At 42.9% G+C, this 17,919-nt stretch overlaps 1 protein-coding gene across 3 annotated transcripts in view; it reads right to left on the reverse strand.

Annotated features, from left to right (window-relative positions):
- The window catches only part of NBR1 (NBR1 autophagy cargo receptor), a 1,427,595-nt gene that overhangs the window by 279,830 nt on the left and 1,129,846 nt on the right, over positions 1-17,919 (reverse strand). For all 3 annotated transcript variants that reach the window (XM_044054653.1, XM_044054654.1, XM_044054652.1), the window contains one exon: positions 8,228-8,337. In XM_044054653.1, the coding sequence (XP_043910588.1) occupies positions 8,228-8,337 (110 nt within the window). The remainder of the gene's footprint in view (positions 1-8,227; positions 8,338-17,919) is intronic.

Consider the following 17,919-nt stretch of genomic DNA (forward strand, 5'->3'; position numbering starts at 1 on the left):
CAATGTGTGGAAATTAAATCTGTACCCCTGGGATACTATATTTAAGACCCACTTGTCCTGGGTAATTAGATGCCAATTTTGAGCATGAAGTGCTAGTTTTCCCCCCAAAGGGGCTGCCAAAAGATAAGTGCTTGGAAATGGCAGAGGAAAGTCATTGAGACTGTTTACCGTAAAGTGGTGCTTTGCTACTTCCTGATTTGGAGGTGGAGGTACCCCATTGTTTTGTCCTGTAAGATCCTTGTGACTGAAACCTGGAGCCTTTGCAGTGTCTGGTTTTGACCTGAGTGGCTCTGTTGGGTACTGGAAAGGACCAATTCTTAGTAGGCCAGTGCCTACTGAACCTGGGTGGCTGCACTTGCAAGAAATCTTTTACAGTTTGCATAGATTTAGCTCTGACTTCCATCTTTTTTAAAACTTCTTCTGCCTTAGTACCAAACGGACTGCCCTGCTGTAAAGGAGCATCCAACAATTTGGCTTTAACATGATCAGGCAGATTTTGCTCCTTGAGCCAAGCATGCCTTCTTATCACAGATCCAGTTACCATGGCCCTGCAAGAGGCCTCCAAGGAATCAAAACCACATTGCAAAGTATGCTTTCCAGCTTGTTCAGCTGAATGCAATAAATCCTGTAACACTATTTTCCACACAATCAGAAATCAACATCATTTTCTGTTTCAGTAAGCCCATGACATGCTGTTGACATTTAAGCACATGAAATTGACAGTTTAAAGCCGTGATTGCCAGGGTTGCAGATGTATAAACCTTCTTACCCTATCTATCCAGTGCCCTGGAATCTCTATCAGAAGGGGTAGGATTTTTAGCTGTAGAAGCCTCAACACCCTCGGGACCCTGAGAAATAGTTTCAGGGTCAGCAGTAGGATTTTTGAAAAGAAACTTGTGGGAGTCAGGAACCCTGTAATATCTGTCTGGCTTACTAGGAACTGGAGGCAGGGAATCAGGAGCCATGCGGGATTCTGAGAAATCAACAATGTCTAAAACAGGGGGTATAACCAAAGGCCTATGCTGAGGAAGAAGAAGAAAATCCCTAAGCCTCTTTTTGGATTCTGAAAAGTCCTGACTCTCCCAATGAAAATGTTCCCTTAAGGTATGCAAGGTCTCTCCAAAAGAAAAATCCTCAGGAGGAGTAGCAGAAGGGATGGATTCTTCTGCATCAGAGTCCTCATAAGGGGGGATAGAAAATTCCCGATCAGAAGAGGAATCAGAAGAAATGGAAACCTGATCTGAAGATTCACAATCAGTGCCTTGGGTTGGGAACCCCTGATCAATGTAATTAAATCCTCAGCCACTTTGATCATTTGTTTTTTAGGCATAGGGGCCTGAGCACGTGGCTCATGCATCGGTTTTTTAGACACAGTTGGTTTTGGCCTTGTTTTTGATGATGGCGTTGGTTTAATATACAAATCTTTAGGCCTGAAAACACCCTCAGAAGTCAGTGCCTGCTCAGTGGCTCTGGACCCATCCAAGGGAGAGACATCCGCGGGTTCAATACTTGAAGAAATTCATGGCATACCGGACTCCGAATGGGTCTCGGTAGAGGCCTGCGACTCAAAAGTAGCAGGCATCAGGGGCTGCGAAAGCACCTCACTGAGTACCGGCAATCCGGCGAATGGCTTAGGAGAAGCTTCGTCATCGGTTTTGGACCTCGACGGTCTGTCTCGGTCTTTTTCTTTGCGTTTTTTGGGGTTTCCAGTAGACGGATTGCTAACAGACGACATTTCAGGATAGTTAAATCTTGAACCAAAGTATTTAAAAGCAAAAATATATCGATGCTTAATAGTGCGTTGGTTAAATTTAGCACAAAACCGACAGCAAGGCACATTGTGGTCAGGGCCTAGGCAAGGAATACAGTACAAATGAAAATCCTTATGAGGTATTTGCTTCCCACAAGTAATACAATTATTAACTTTTACTGACATCGGTAAGGAGCAAAAAAAAGTTTCCCCAATGGGGTACTTAGCTTTAGTTTGAAGACTTCGATTCTGAAACTCGAAAATGAAAATTTCAGGAGTCGGCCGACCGGCACTTGCGGAATGCTTCTGCTTCGGGCACCGCACAGCATGAAAGACGGATTAAAATGGCATCAGCTGCATGTTTTATACCCCTGACGTCATGGAAGAGGAGACAGCAACAGATGCATGACCCAAAACTTTGTTATTCAGGTAGACTGAAGGCAACCTGCCAGCAGATTACCCAAATGTAATGACTGCAACAGTCAAACACGAACATCATCTGCAAAGCCACCAAGTATAACAACAAGACACCAACAGGAAGGGAGGGTGGGCACCAATACTAAAGCTATTAGCCTACACTCTTTAGACAGTAAATACTACAGAAAGCCACAAAATGAAAGTTTTTAAACAGATAAAGGAGAAAAGAGACTCTACAGAATGCTTTTAACTGCAAACAAATCAGTTACCCATGCAGATTAGTTAATAGCAATAAAATGCAGTAAAAACTATGCAGCAGGCAATAAAAAGTGCTATATATAAATTGCTAGAAACAATAATCAGTATAAATAAGCCAAAAAAACAGGATACTTATAGATCTCAGATCAGAGTTGTAGTCAATGCCCCTCCTCCACTCTGCTCAGTGTGCATAGACAGAAATCCTCTCAAAGTATATTTACTAAAGTATATGTACTGTTACGTTAATTTCTTACACAATTGTGCTATGTCCTGACTGAGTCACTGTTGCAGTATTCTTAATAAATGGGTGATTCCAAGTGCTGTAGACAGAGAGAAGGGTGTCAAGTTTAAGAGGAAAAGAGGATGAAGAGTCCAGGAGGCCAGACAAAATAGTTTTGGCAAAAACTGCCCTATACCAAGAGAAGGCATATAGCTTGTAGTGTTTTCTGAAGGTGTGAAGAGATGACCAGGTAGCAGCTTCTAAAATGGACCTGATATCCACCCCCTTTCTTTGTAGAAGGCAACCAATGAATCCACTGCTTGAGTGGAGTGGGCATTTGGGCACATGGGTAAATTATTTCCATGTTGAGAGTAGTAAAGGAAATGGCCTTTGAGATTAGGAAAAAAAATCCAATGCTTGAGTGGAGTGTGCTTTTGGACACATGGGTAAATTCTTTCTATGTTCAGTGTACCAGAAGGAAACAGCCTTTGAGATCCAGGAAAAAAATAGTTTCTTTGGAAACTGGTTGTCCTAACCTGGAATCCATAAATGAGATGAGCAGCTGATCTGTTTCTCAGATATCCTTAGTTTTGTCTGGGTAAAACCTCAACTGTCTGTGAATACCTAGAGTGTAATACTCTTTCACCCATATTCCAGGGGTTGGGAAAAAGTATAGGTAGATTGTTTGCTTGGTTGAGGGTTAGCTTACTAAACACTTTTGGCATGAAAGATGGACTGGCCCTGAGGCTCACCCTGTCTTTGTGGAAGATGAGAAACAGTGAAATAGCCATGCATGGAGTTCTGAAACCCTGCGAGCTGACATCAAGGCCGGGATGAGCGCTGATTTTCAAGTACAGAATTTCAGAGTAGCTAAAGCAGCCCATTCAAAAGGGGGTAAAGTGAGCTTTTCAGAAAAAAAAATTAAGGTCCCATGGTAGAGTGTTAGGGTTTAAGGTATAAAACTCCCCTCAGAAAAAGCTTAACTTCTGTCCTGGACATGAGAGGGGGCTCCAAAGATAGGTAAGCATTAATGGCAGATAAATGAGCCTTAAGGAACAGTAGGCCAACCCCATATATAATAAGTCACACAAGTATTGGAGTACTGTACCCCGACATAAAGGGTTGGAGTTTGCACTTAAGGCACCAGATGGAAAATCTCTTCCACTCGGCCATGTAAGATTTCTGGGTGATTTCCTGGCTTCTTGTAGAACTTGAACAACCTCTTCAGAAAGGGTGTGCCTTCTAGGGAATAGAATCCGATCATCCATAGGGTTAGACTAAGTGAGGTCAGATTGGGATGAAGGAACTGCTCTTTCTGTTGAAAAATTAGATATGGTTTTGGAGAGATTCTCCAGTAATTTCCCTTTAATCTGTAAAACAGGAGCAGGAACCAATGTTGTCTTGGCCTAAAAGATGCTAGGAGATTGCTTCTGAATCTTGAGAAGAAGCCTTAGGTGCAGAGGCAGAGTGGGGGCATGCATAAAGAAACTTCCCTGTGTACTGGAAGGAGAAGTCATCTGTCCCCCAAGATAGAGGTGAAAGATTACTTTTGCAGAAAAGTGGGAGAAGGTGAATCTTGGAGGAGGCATAGAGGTCTATCTGAGCAGTCCTCTACTTAAGAGTTATGGATTTGAAAACCTCTGTGTTCAACAACCATTCATGAGGGTCCTTCATGTCACTACTTAGAGAGTCTGCCAATTCGTTCTGCTGAGAGGGAATATATGTTGCTGTAAGTGAAAGATTTAGCAGAGAGACTGGTGCTAGACCTCCTGTGTTAGCCTGCACAGGAGGTTAGGATCTTGTGCCTCCCTACTTGTTTATGTACCACATCACTGTGGTGTTGTCCGTGTACACTAACAAAATGTCTGGTTTCCAAAGATGTGAGAATGCCTGTAGAGATTGAAGAAATGGCCTCATTTCCTTTAAGCTGATGTGTTCTTTGAGTACATGGGAAGGCCACTCCCCTTGCACTCTGTGGTCTCCTGTCAAGCCCCCCATGATATCTATGAAGCATATGGATACAGGACCTGGTTATGTGGGGCTAGAGTGAATGAAAGACCTGGGTTGAGCGTAACTTGGTTGCTTCACCGAAGGCATTCCTTCTTGTTGTAAGGAACAAGAGGAATGTAGGTACTGAGGGGGCGAGAGTGCTGGGACCACAAAGATTTCATATATCACTGTATTTTCCTCATGTGCAGCCTGGTGAGAGGCAGCATAGAGATGGTGGCAGCCATGACTGCCAGGGCCCTGAGAGCTTGTCTGGTCAAGCAACGGATCCTTGCTGGAAAGCATTAAGAATTCATTTGGTAGGGAGGCGACATTCTCCTGAGGAATACAGGCATGCATGCCAGACATTTACAGGTTGCATCCCAGAAAGGTTAGCTGTTGGGTGGGAATGAGCTGCAGTTTTTTGTAATTTATGATGAACCCCAGGACAGACAGAAATTGTATGGAGTAATGAAGGTGCTTCAGAAGAGTGTCCCTGGATAACACCTGAAGTAGAAGGTTATCCAGTTAACTTTAGATCTGTATGCCTGAGGTAGGAAGAAAGCCATTTCTGCAGCCAGATTCTTTGTGAAAACCCTTGGAGCTGAAGAAAGACCAAAGGGCAAAACAGTAAACAATGTAGTGACCCAGTAAAGAATTTGAGATTTTTATTGCAGGAAGGGGTGGATGGGAATATGAAGATAAGCATCCTTTAGGTCTAAGGATACCACAAAAGCTTGAGGAAGTATGAAGGACAGAAGAGTTTGTAAAGATGTTTTGAAACAAGAAACTCTCAAAGGTGGTTAGCAGGGAGAGGTCCAGGATAGGCCTCCACTGACCTTCTTTCCTTGGAACAAGAAAGATCCTAGAGTAAAATCCTGTTCCTAAATAGGATGGGGGACCTCTTCTATGGTTCCCTGGGCTAGTAAGTCTTGCACGATAGGATGAAGCAGGTGTATCTGGTTGGAAGGAGATAGGGGTATTCCCTTGGGAGTTGTCCTACTTTCCTAAGAGAGTGTAACCCGCCTTGATAATGCTTAAGAGCCACTTGTCTGAGGTTACTGCTTCCCAGAAAGGAAAAGTAAGAGTTTCATTTTGAGACAGGAGTGGAGGAGTAGGGTTTGGAGAGTGGGATGGGTGGAATATAGTCAGTCACAGGGGACTACTATCAAACTGAGGCCTCCCAGAAGGAGTATCCCATGAAGGTTATTCTGGGAATCTTTTCTTAGGAATTTTCCTTTGCCTATGAGGTGGTTCCAGGATCTCTCTTGACAAAAGAGGTATAGTTTGCTAGATAATTTCTATAGTATCTGGGAACTGTGGAAAGCAAAATCTGATGGCAATCTTTCATTTCCTTGCCCTGTTCCTGCAAAGCCTTGAAGAGACTGGCAGCTTGCAAGCCAAAAAGAATCAAGTTCCCATGGTGGAGTGGTAGGGTTATCTGAAGGGCAGTCTAGAATCTTAAACTTGAAATCTTCTAGAACAAGTCGGCCTCATGGCCAGGCATATCGCCTGATCACTAAGCCAGTTGCAGATACCCTGGAAAAGGCATCCACAGCATCATAACTGCATTTTATACTGTGTCTTGCTATTTGAGATGCCTGGGTCAATAGAGACTGTGTATGCTGTTTTGATTCCAGTTTCTGGTGCTCTGTGATAGTCTTGCTTGAGTAAGTAAGACTTGGTCATTTGAGTTTGGTACTTTACAGCTCTGAAAGCTAAAATGGAGAAGGTATACACTTTATTACCCGAATTGTCCATTGCTTTACTGTCTGTCACTGGGGAAAACATTAGTGCCAGGGAGCAGCTTGGAAGTTTTTTCTTCTGAGGTCAGGGATACTGCAGCTGGATCTGTCACAGGGTTTTTGTAGAGGTACTTTAGTTTATCAGGAACTTTGTAAAACCTATCTGGTCTTTTTGGAGAAAGAGGCTGAGAATCAGGTGCTGAAGCATTGGCTTGAACTGCATCCAGGTAAGCATCTTGCACTGAGGAATCTGGAGGAGGAGCAGGATTGCCCATCTCCAATACACTGTCTTAGACACCTGTCTGGATTGTTACTCAAAATGTTTCATCATGCTTTGTAAGGTTTCTACAAATCAGGCCTATTCCAAGGAGGAATCTGGAGAGAGAGAGTATCCTTCATCTGAGCAAATCTGTTCTGAAGAGTACACCTGGGAAGAGAAGTCAAAAGAGATCAGAATCTCTGTCAGGTTCCTCATCCGAGGTGGAAGAATCTAAGACCCCTTTATGTGGTGTGGCCTCAGTAGTCTGGGTCACAAAGGAGGTAGGCTTCAAAGACATGATTGCCTTGAACAAGCCCTGAGAAAAATCAATCCATTCTTTCTCTCTGGACACAGAAGGCGATGTTGAGTGCCTAAGTTATTGCTTTTTCTCTTTAGGGGTGACATCCGCCTGAATCAGCTTAGGGGTTTTGAGCCTTGGTGTACTTCCATCAGAGATCTGGAAATCTCTGCCCACACAAGGATCAGAAGGATTGCTTGAGGGCCCTCCGAGATAATAAATAAGGTTTTGTCGGAGGACTCAGTCAACTGCAAGGCTTCAGGAGCCATACTGGCCTCTAGCAGGGTCACAGTAGAGGGCTTGTGAGAAGACAATTGGGGTACAGTGGGTTCAACTACTTCAGTGGGTATTTCCAGTTCTGAGATGATGGATGCAGAATCCTCTTAGGTCTTATGTTTTTCTTAGGTGGGTGGCTGACATCCTGGCCTTCTGACATGGTAAACTGCGCCAAGCGTTTCAGACATTGGGTCTTGAGGAAGGTATTAAGTGTGGATAGCCTACAGGGTTTAGGAACAAATGACCAAAAGATGGAGTAGGATTTATAGTCTTGTTCAGGACCTAGACAGAACAGGCACTCAGTGTGCAAGCCTTTGTATGGAATTTGTCTACCACACTCACACCTTCTAGCTCACATCTAATAACAATTAGTAAAACAGTCAAAAGTTTAGAAAGGAAGGATCCCCAATGGAGGATTTATCTGATCCTACTAGTGAAGCTGCAGCACTGAATGACCAAATGATCACAGTCCATTGACTGCAAAGACCTGCATTTGGCTGGTGGCAATATAGTCTGAGGATCTCATTATGTATTTTTGACTTTATATGCAGATGAGCTGAGGTCATCATTCAGACATGCATCTTAGGAAGGTAAAGGTCTAGTACCCTAGCCGTACCATCAGTCAGCTACAACCCATCTGTTAAGAACACTACAAAAGTGACTCGGTCAGAACATTACTATTACAATATATATAAGCTAGTGTCTGAAATGTGATTCTCTGCTATTAAAAGACATTTCTCATTGTACCATGTATTATTTACATTTCCCCCTCTCATATTTTTAACAGACGCTTACAGTTTAGTGCTTCTGTGCAAAAATGACTGCCTTTTAAGATATTATGTAGTATGTCTCAATGTTACTTAAGTGCAGTGGCAGTGAGCAGAAAAATCAACCCACAGTCAGCAAATAACATCCACACACACCACACAGTAAATTAAAAAAAAAAATTTGAAAGAAACTATGATAACACATGTGGAGTGGTATGCAAAAAATTGTTACTTCATGTAAATATACTTACCTTCTCGTGAATCAGAAGTGGGTGCAGCAGCAGCGTCATCAGAAGTGTCTTCAGTCACAAATAATATCTCGGGTTCTTCATCACTGGAAATGTCGGCATTTGCATTTTTCCTTTAACAACAATTGATAAAAAAATCAACTTTTCAGCTATGCAGTTTTGCCACAATTACACACTTGTTACAGTCATTTAACTACCACGCCAACCTAACCCCATCAGTGATATCCAAAATCGAAGGCCTCATCCCACAACATTCTCCTTTGATTTACTTCTGCTGAAACAGGATGCCCTTGCCAACACCAGAGGTCAGTTAACCTGAGCTAAATCCGTGCAAGGTTTAATAATTTTGCCTAGCTACACTTGGTAGTGGTCATCTACTGACTCACAGAAAGTAGTTCAACTGTGCTAGTTACCCAACATAAGTAAATTTTATTAGTGCCTGAAATATTAAGTGCTTTACAATTACAAAACAATAAAAAAATACATCAACACTCAATATGTACTGTAATAACAGTTCTATAAAAAATAAATATCAATACAAATCAGGCTTAATGTGGGCAACATAAATTAAGAAATCCTAAGTAAAAGCCTTATGAAACAGACACATTTTAAGGGACACTCGGAACTGGTCACAGAAATCCATTCTTGAAACTGGCACGAAAAGAAGGATACCCAAAATCTCCAGACTCGCCTTAGGAATCTAACAAGGTCCTCACCAAGCTTGCAGAATGGAAAGTCAGCTGATATGGAGTCAATGGCTTCTTAAGATAATCAGGACCTAAATTATGTATAGTTAAGTTAGCAATACTGCCAATAACAAGGTCCTCACCAAGCTTGCAGAATGGAAAGTCAGCTGATGTGGAGTCAATGGCTTCTTAAGATAAGCAGGACCTAAATTATGTATAGTTAAGTTAGCAATACTGCCATAAACACTTCACTCAGGCTACCAGTCACCACAGTCAGAAACCACAGTACAGGAATAACATGTTTGTAAACAAAAGTATATATGCCCTCATCAATGGCAGAAGTAATTCTATTATATACTAGATAGCTTAGCACCTGAAACTTTTCCAGGACACTAACTGAACATTTTATCCATGATGCTCTGTTACTAAACCTTTCTCTCTAGACCACAGCCAACAATAAAAAAAAAGTCCAACAGGAAGACTCTGCCCTAGGTGAGATTGCTCAAAACTGAAAGGAAAAAAAAATAACATACTTCTCTCAGCACTGAATGAACCATTTTAGCAATGTCACTGTATAAGCCTTAAAGACAAGTCTGCAGTGGAAAAAGATACAAAATATCAGAGCATTTTCTGAAATATCTGGTTCTGTGCATGTAAAATCCAAGTTGCCTGATGACATCCATGCTAAGCAACAAACATTCTCCTCTATTAAAGTAGTTGAAAAGAATACAGGCATGTTGACTGACTGGCTTATGCTTTTATATCTGTGGCTACCCTTAACATAAAACTTGGATTTGTCAATAAGAAAACTCTAACCTTGTGAAATATGAGGTATGGAGGATTCAAGGGCTTGAAATTATGAAACTGTTCTGGCTGAGGTATTAACAACTAGAAAGAGCATTATCTAAGTCAAGAATCTCAACTGTGCAATAAAGTTGGTACAAACCAAGGAAGAGTGGGATTTTTCAAACACAAAGAATAAATCTCATGGATAAAGTTTATCCTACCTGCACAGGAGGTCTGATCAGAAATGAAACCTTAAGAAAGGCCTTACACACTGGACCTTTGGTAGACATTGGAGCTGGACGCCAGGTACAGTTATGTACTTACCATAATGATCCATGTTGTCTTGTTTTCATCCAGTTCAACCTTCCTATTGTCCGATTCAATCGGATCTGACCTCAACAACATTTAGAAGCTGCGGATCCAGAGCTCTAACTCCTCCCATACCCACAATTTCCCCTCTTCCCCAAAACACCTGAGATCAAGTCTGCCTGTTCATCAATATACATTTCCTCAATATCCTGAACAAAGGGGATAGCTGATAATCTAGACAAAGAATTGAACCTGAAGAAAATGCAGTCAGCTGAGGCTGTAGACCAACAAGGTTCCTGGTGAGGTCCACTCATTCATTGAGGAGCACCAGATAACAAATTTGGAAGGGAGAAGGAGTGTGGGATTTTGAACTGGATGAAAACAAGACAACACAGATCTCTCCTTATGGTAAGTACAAAACATTTAAATTAAATGTCTTTTTTTCATCAAATTCAGCCTTTATATATTTTTGTTGACTAGGAAAATTAGACTGGGTATGATCCCTTTTTCAGAAGAGGCCGGGGAGAAAAGCTCCACATATGTTTGCAAGAAATATTATCATTATATTGTATGAGGGATTAAAAGCATAAAAGGTAAAAACATACATGCATATTAGATAGATGTCAGAATAAAATAAGAATATATAAGCAGCTCAGATGTAGATATCAAATTCACATGGTTTAAAAAAGGATAAAGTAGTTGCAGTCTGGTGTTCAAGAAGGTGGTAGAAGGTAATCTGAAGAGATTAGTTTAAAGAGAAAGAGGTTAAGAGCTAGACAGCTATTGAGTGGGGTCTTGGAAGTTGGTTGAGTGGCAATATTACAGTCGAAGGAGTTACAGTACAATAAATGTGAGTTTAGGTGTAATGTAGGGATGAGGTTTAGCATGAAAAAGTGGATGTTTCAGAGTACAGTGTGAAGTGCCTATAGGTAGAAGCAACGGATTTATGAAAAACATGATATAGAACACGAAACCTCGAGCCTTTTAGAGAAAGTGTGAAAATATAAAGAAAATCTAGAGATTTTTTAAATGTGTAAAGAAATATGGACATGAGAAAGAGAGATCTGATACAGTGCGATACTTATGCTAAAGAGAAAGCCAAATAAATCAATAGAAAAAAAGCAGCCCCAAAGATATTCAAAGAGAAATACTGGCAAAGGCATCTAAATATGGAAAATTTCACAACACAAAAAAATAAGATAAAAAACAGGGAACATAGAGCAGAAGATTAGTAAAGGAGAAGTTAAAAAAATAGAAACTGAAGTTATGGAATACCTGCAAATTCAAGGATTTTGTGTAGAAAGTCTAACAGGTTATATCACAGCATGATGGAACAAGTCCCTCCCAAGTAAGGAGAAACATGAGGAACAGGAGGAGTAGGAGACATCCGAAGAAGAAATATGGATATGGGAAAGAAAGAGATATTGAATATGGTGCAATATGTATGCAAAGGAGAAGGCAAAACTAACCAATACAAAAAGAGCAACACCACAGAATTTTGAAGAGAAATATAGGGAAAGGCATCAGAGTATGGAAAATTTTACAATACAAAAAATAAGAAAACAAAGAGGAAAAGTAAAAAAGAGGAGGGAAAAAAAGTAGAAGAGTTAATGAAATAGAAAACAAAGTTATGTACTCGCAGTAACGTACCATCTGTATTGTCCATTTTCATTCTTCCTCAACTGATGGGTTTGGATCTGATCCCTCAGATCCGACTCGGCTGTTGCTAAAGCTCGTGGCAACCAAAAAAATCTCTAGCTTCTCCGTTACCCATAATGCACCAGCCCCAATTACCTCAGATCTTGTTTGCTGCCTTAGTAGAAAGTAAAAGATGGAAATTATTATGGAAAAGCTACATCTGGAGCTTATGTAAAAAAACATTAGGTCATACAGGTTCACTAAGCACTCAATCTTCCAGAAGCCTTAAGGATGGGGGTTGGTGGGAGGGGAGCTGAGGAAGAATGAAAACAGACAACACAGATGGAACGTTATGGTAACTACACAACTTCTTTACCCGATGTTGTCAATTTTCATTCTCTCCTCAGCTGATGGGACAGAGTCCCAGCTACCTAATTTCCAGGTCGGACTCAAGGAAGGATATTCCTGACCACCACAGAACCAAAAGATGCCCGTCCTCTGGAGACCAGACCTAATTTGCAATTTGTAATGAGTAATAAAGGTATGGGGAGTAGCCCAAGCAGCTGCTGCACAAATATCAAACATGGAAACTCTGGACTGAAAAACTGAGGAAGTTGCCATGGAGCTGGTGGAATGGGCTCAAACAGGTTTTGTAAGAGCAATCCCCAATTTGTTACATACAAAGAAAATGCAATTTGTTATCCATCCAAATAGAGTAACTTTGGTAACTGGTTTACCCAATGTTGGTTTTGCATATGAAACAAACAAATTATCAGAATTTCTGATTTATTTGTCCTATGTAAAAATGCAACAGTCTACAAACATCCAATAAATGTAATACATATTCCCCTTTGTTAGATAATTTGGGAAAGAATAGTGGCAAATTAATCAACTGATTTACATTGGATTCTGTCACCAACTTTGGAAGAAATGATGGGTTGGTACGTAAGGTAACTCTGACTTTATAGAAAAAAAGTATGGAGGTTTTGAGCACAATACTTGGATCCCAAAAATTCTTCTGGCCAAGGTAATTGCCACTAAAAAAATGGTCTTCAATGAAAGATATATGAGTTTGCATACAGCTGAGGATTCAAAGGGAGACTTTGTAAGACTGCAGCATAAGGTTTAGGCCCAAGGGGGGTTAGGATCTTTAAAGTGTAGCCTTAAAAGTAGAGTGCCTTTCAAAAAAGCTTTGCTCAACTTATGCGACGCTACAGAAAAAAAGTTGTTCCATCTCGCCTTCATTCTTCACTGATGGGTTCGGAGCTGATCCTCAGCTCCAACACGGCTGACTAGCAAGTTCAAAGTTCTCCAGTAGCTCGAGACCCAACCCCTTTTCCCACAATGCACTGCTGGAATTACCTCAGATCTTGTTTGCTGCGTACCATATAGATGTACAATAATTATTCTGCCTAGGAATGAAGACAGATTGAAAAACCAGGATGAAGATAGCCTCTAGGTCAACTGCCAGCCAGGAGGGGTAAGGAGGGAGGGACGTGAGAATGAAGGCGAAATGGAACAACTCGCATGCTACATTATGGTGAGTACATAACTTCTTCATGTGAAGTTGTTCAATCTTGCCGTTCATTCTTCACTGATGGGTAGCGTCCCTAGCACCCTGATCATGGGTGGCTCACAGAAGTACACTCTTCAGAACCATAGAACCATAGAACCAAATGAAGCCCTGTCCCTAGAGGCCTTATCCACTTTGTAATGAGTTATAAAAGTGTGAGGTTTAGACCACGTGGCTGCTGCACAGATGTTGTCCAAAGGTAATTTGGCTTGAAAGGCTGAAGAGGTAGAAACTGCTCTGGTTGAATGAGCTTTCACCTTACTAGACAAGGGCATGTTACGACAAGAATATGTGTAGGTGATACAATCTGACAGCCACTTAAACAGGGTTGTTTTGGCAACTGGTTTACCTTTCCTGGCCTCAGAAAAAGTCACAAAGAGCTGATCTGATTTCCTGATGTCTTTTGTTCTGTCTAAATAAAATCTAAGTTGTCTATGAACATCGAGTTTGAGTAACATATATTCCAATTTGTTGATGTGATTAGGGAAGAAAACGAGCAACTGAATGACTTAATTAATGTTAATCTCAGAACATACTTTAGGCAAAAAGGATGGATTTGTCCTGAGAGATACTCTATCAGCATGGAAGACCATATAAGGGGGCTTGATGGATAGGGCTTGGAGCTCTGACACTCTGCGGGCTGAAGTGATGGCTACTAAGAAGATAGTTTTCCATGACAGAAATTTTAGTTCACAAGATGATACAGGCTGAAAAGGTGGAAGAATGATGCGAGATGAGATAAAATTCAAATTCCAGGGGGAATAAGGTGTCTTCACTGGAGGCCTCATGTGAAAAGAACCTTTTAGAAAAGCCTTAGACAACTGGTGAGCCATAACATTCAAATCATCGATTCCTAGATGGAAATTAGATATAGCAGTTAATTGCACTCGCACCGTAGCAGCCGCTGCTCCTTTGTTGAAGATTTCTGTCAAGAATTGTAAGAAAGAAGATAATGGCGCTTGGTAAGGATCAATGTTGTGGGAAGAAGCCCAAATGGAAAATCTATTCCACTTACTATGATACAATTTTCTAGTGGAAGGTTTATGGGAAAACAACAAAATTTGACTAGTGTCATGGAAAAGATTATAAGCCTGGCTATGCTGGGAATTGGAGCAGCCAAGCGGTTAGCTTCAGTGTCTGCAAGGATGGATGAAGATCCCCTGACGGATGTGTCAACAAGTCCGGAACTGGGTCCAGGATCCATGGTTCTTCCAGAATGTGATGGTAAAGAAATGGAAACCAAATCTGCCGAGGCCAATGAGGACCTATAAGGATGATCGTCCGTCCCAGCGATTTTGCTTTCTGTAAGAATTTGGGTATCAGAGGAATTGGTGGAAATGCATAGAGGAGACCCGGGGGCCAATCTTGGACAAGAGCATCCCACAGGGAGTGACCTGGTGTGGGAATCAGGGCAAAATAGCTTCTGCATTTGTTGTTGATATGACTGGCGAACAGGTCGCAGAAAGGCTGGTCCCATTTGCAGAAGATCCTGTCCACAATCTCTTGTTTGAGGGACCATTCATGGGGCAATAAAATTGCTCTGCTCAGTCTGTCCGCTATGACATTGGATTTGCTTGGGATGTGCATTGCTAACAGAAAGCGCTGGGATGACACTGCCCACTGCCATACTCTGAGGGCTTCTCGGCAAAGGGGATAAGACTTGGTCCTGCCTTGCTTGTTCAGGTACCAAACCACTGACATGTTGTCTGCCTGTACTGCAACTGTCCCTAGAGGAAGAGAGTCCTGAAAGTATCGCAACGCTAGAAGTTCTGCTCTCATCTCCAGGACATTGACATGCAGATGCGATTCTTAATCTGTCCATGTGCCTTGGGCAGTCTTTCCCTGAAAAAGCCCCCCCCCCCATCAGGAAGTGTCCGTGGTCACAGTGGCAACTGGAGGGGGGCAGCATGAAGGAACATCCTATTGTGACATGAAGAGACGTCAACCACCACTGAAGATCCTTCTTGCAGGAATTTATTATCAGGATCATGTGACTCACTGGAAGTTCTTGGTAAGACCATTGTGTGAATAGAAGCCATTGAAGGATTCTTATATGCATCCTTGCTAACGGGATTGCTAAAATAGCTGCCGCCATCAATCCTAGAACTTTCAATACCTCTGCAGTTGGTGCTCTGTTCTTTGATATCAGGGACATAATGTGTTGGCGAAGAATACAAATTCTTTCTGGAGGAAGACGAAGAGTGGTGGCTGATGTGTCTAATTCTGTCCCTATAAAAATGATATGCTGCGATGGCAGCAAGGGAGACTTTTTCGAAGTTGACTATAATGCCTAGCCTATCGCAGTGTCAGAGTAGCATCTCTCACTTGAAGTTGATGCCTGGTGGTGGAGGTAAGGAGCTAATTGTCCAAATACGGAAACACCTGGAATCCTAGATGCCTCAGGTGAGCCGTGACTACTGCCATGCACTTGGTGAACACTCTGGGGGCTGTAGTGAGACCAAAGGGCAGAGCTTGGAATTGATAATGATTGGCTCCCAGCCGGAAACGCAGGTGATCTCTGGATGGCCTGGCTATCTTTATGTGGTAGTACGCATCCTTGAGATTGATCGAGCACATCCAATTGTCCTTCCCTAGAAATGGGAGTATGGACTGTAGTGTGACCATTCGGAACTTCTCTTTTCTCACAAATTGGTTGAGCCTGCTGAGATCCAAAATGGGTCTCCAGTCCCCCGTTTTCTTTGGAACCAAAAAGAAACTTGAGTAAATTCCGAATCCTGTTTGGTCTGCCGGGACTGGCTGGATGACTCTCTCTCTTCTAGCAATCGGCGTTCCTGTATTGCTGCTTGTCCCATGTGACTGGGTGGAATGTCTGGGATTTTTTTGATGGGAAGGGGCTGGGTGGAGAACGGTATGAAATACCCTCTGGAAATTATACTTTGTACCCAAATGTCGTTTGTTATATTTAGCCAGGCTTTTGGGTAAAATGACAAGCAACCCCCGACTGCCTCCAGAGTAGGACAGCCGGGCCTCCCTTCAGGAGCGCTGGTAGGACTGACCAGAGAAGTGATCTCTGTCACCCTGGTGTTGCGGACCTCCTCTGCTGTGAGGGTGGCGTCTTCTACTGAAACCCCCACCTCTGTCTCTGGAGGGGGGCTCTCCACGTGTATCTTGAAAGGCTCCTTGGGCTTTCCTGAACCACATCTTTCATTCCCCTCTGACCTTTAGGAAAGGGTCGAGTGGGGGTGGAAAAATGGACTCCGATGGCAGACCGTCTTTCCTTCTTGCTCACACCTGGTCAAAGTCTCCTTCACCTTTGGCCCAAACAAAGATGAGCCGTCAAATGGGGTATTAGTAAAGGAAGACTTGAAGGCTTCCGCGAAGGAACAGAGTTGCATCCAGGCATACTTACGAAGAGCGATTCCTGTACCTGCAGCTCTACTCAAACCATCAGCTGCGTAAGATAGGAGATGCATGGACGAGTTGACTATCAAATTGAGGGTAGAAAGCTGAGTGGCATTCTTGTCGGATACACTCGTAGCTACAGCACCCTGAAGAGTATTGCCCAACTCCTTAAGGAGATCTCTCTGCAGTCTGATAAAATGTGTCAAGTAATTCAGTGATCTGAGTGAGAAAGTCGCTGAACTGAACACGTGTTTCCAATATCTATCCATGATTCTAGATTCTCTGTTAGGAGGATGGATAGACGAGGAAGTCTCAGACATTTTCTTTTTGGTGGCTGCCGCCACCACCATGGCATCAACAGGGACTCCCTTGGTCAAAAAGGACTTATCCATGGGTGCAGAAATAAACTTATTAGGCCTCCTAGGAACAGGTTCCATAGATTCTGATGACTCCCACGCCCTACGAGAGACCAAATCCATAAGCTCATCATAGGGTGGAGATACCAAAGAGGTGGAAGGTTGAGACCCGAATGCCTTCAGGAGAACAGACTCGTCTTCAGTAGGGCTCTTGGATTGCCAATCACCCCTCTGCCTAAGAATTTCAAGAATCTCCGCAAAAGAGATGTCCACAGAGGGGGATATAGGGGGACCCTTCTGATTCATCCAAGTTGGTGTCCGATGTGAGAGACTCCTGGGGGGAGTCCAAATGCCTCCTCTTGCATAATCTCTTCCTGGGAACCTCTTCAGGGTAACTTCTGGAGAGGTCTCAGAAGAGCAGGCAGTGCCTTGTGGGGCTACCTGAGGCTCAGGGTCTCTACGCTTGGGATGACTGGAGGAGGCAGAAACTGACACAGGCACTTTAGGGGAAGAAGAGGCCAGACCTTGAGATGAGGAAGTCTTAGGAGACAACACTCGCCTCATGGCTTCGAATGCACCTCAGTTCTGATGAGAAGGAGTCAACGGATCTGACGCACCGAAGCCGTGGGCTCCAAGCCAGCGGTAGGAGCCGAGCTCCCCCGAGCAGAGGCCCCGAAAGGAAGAGTCGGCACCGACAAGTCGGTGCGGCTATCCTCCCTGGACCTGACCGGAGAGTGTCGGCTCCTAAAGTCCCCGGTCGGTGCCAAGAACATTCCAGCAGATGGAGCCGATGACACTGGAGCAGGTGTCTGCTCCAAGGGATCCACAATCATCAGGTTGGCCTCCTCTGGCTCCAAAGGTTGGCTCGGAGGAGGAGGAGGAGCAAATAATTCAAGAGTAGTGGTCTTCGGCTTCGACGGATGGGTCTGAGCCAATAACAACTTAGCTAGGCATGGTGCCTTTAAGAGTTTCTGAACCAGCCGG

The sequence above is a fragment of the Protopterus annectens genome, chromosome 13.part0 (assembly GCF_019279795.1).
Source record: "Protopterus annectens isolate FY-2018-M chromosome 13.part0, PAN1.0, whole genome shotgun sequence".
Lineage (NCBI taxonomy): Eukaryota > Metazoa > Chordata > Ceratodontiformes > Protopteridae > Protopterus > Protopterus annectens.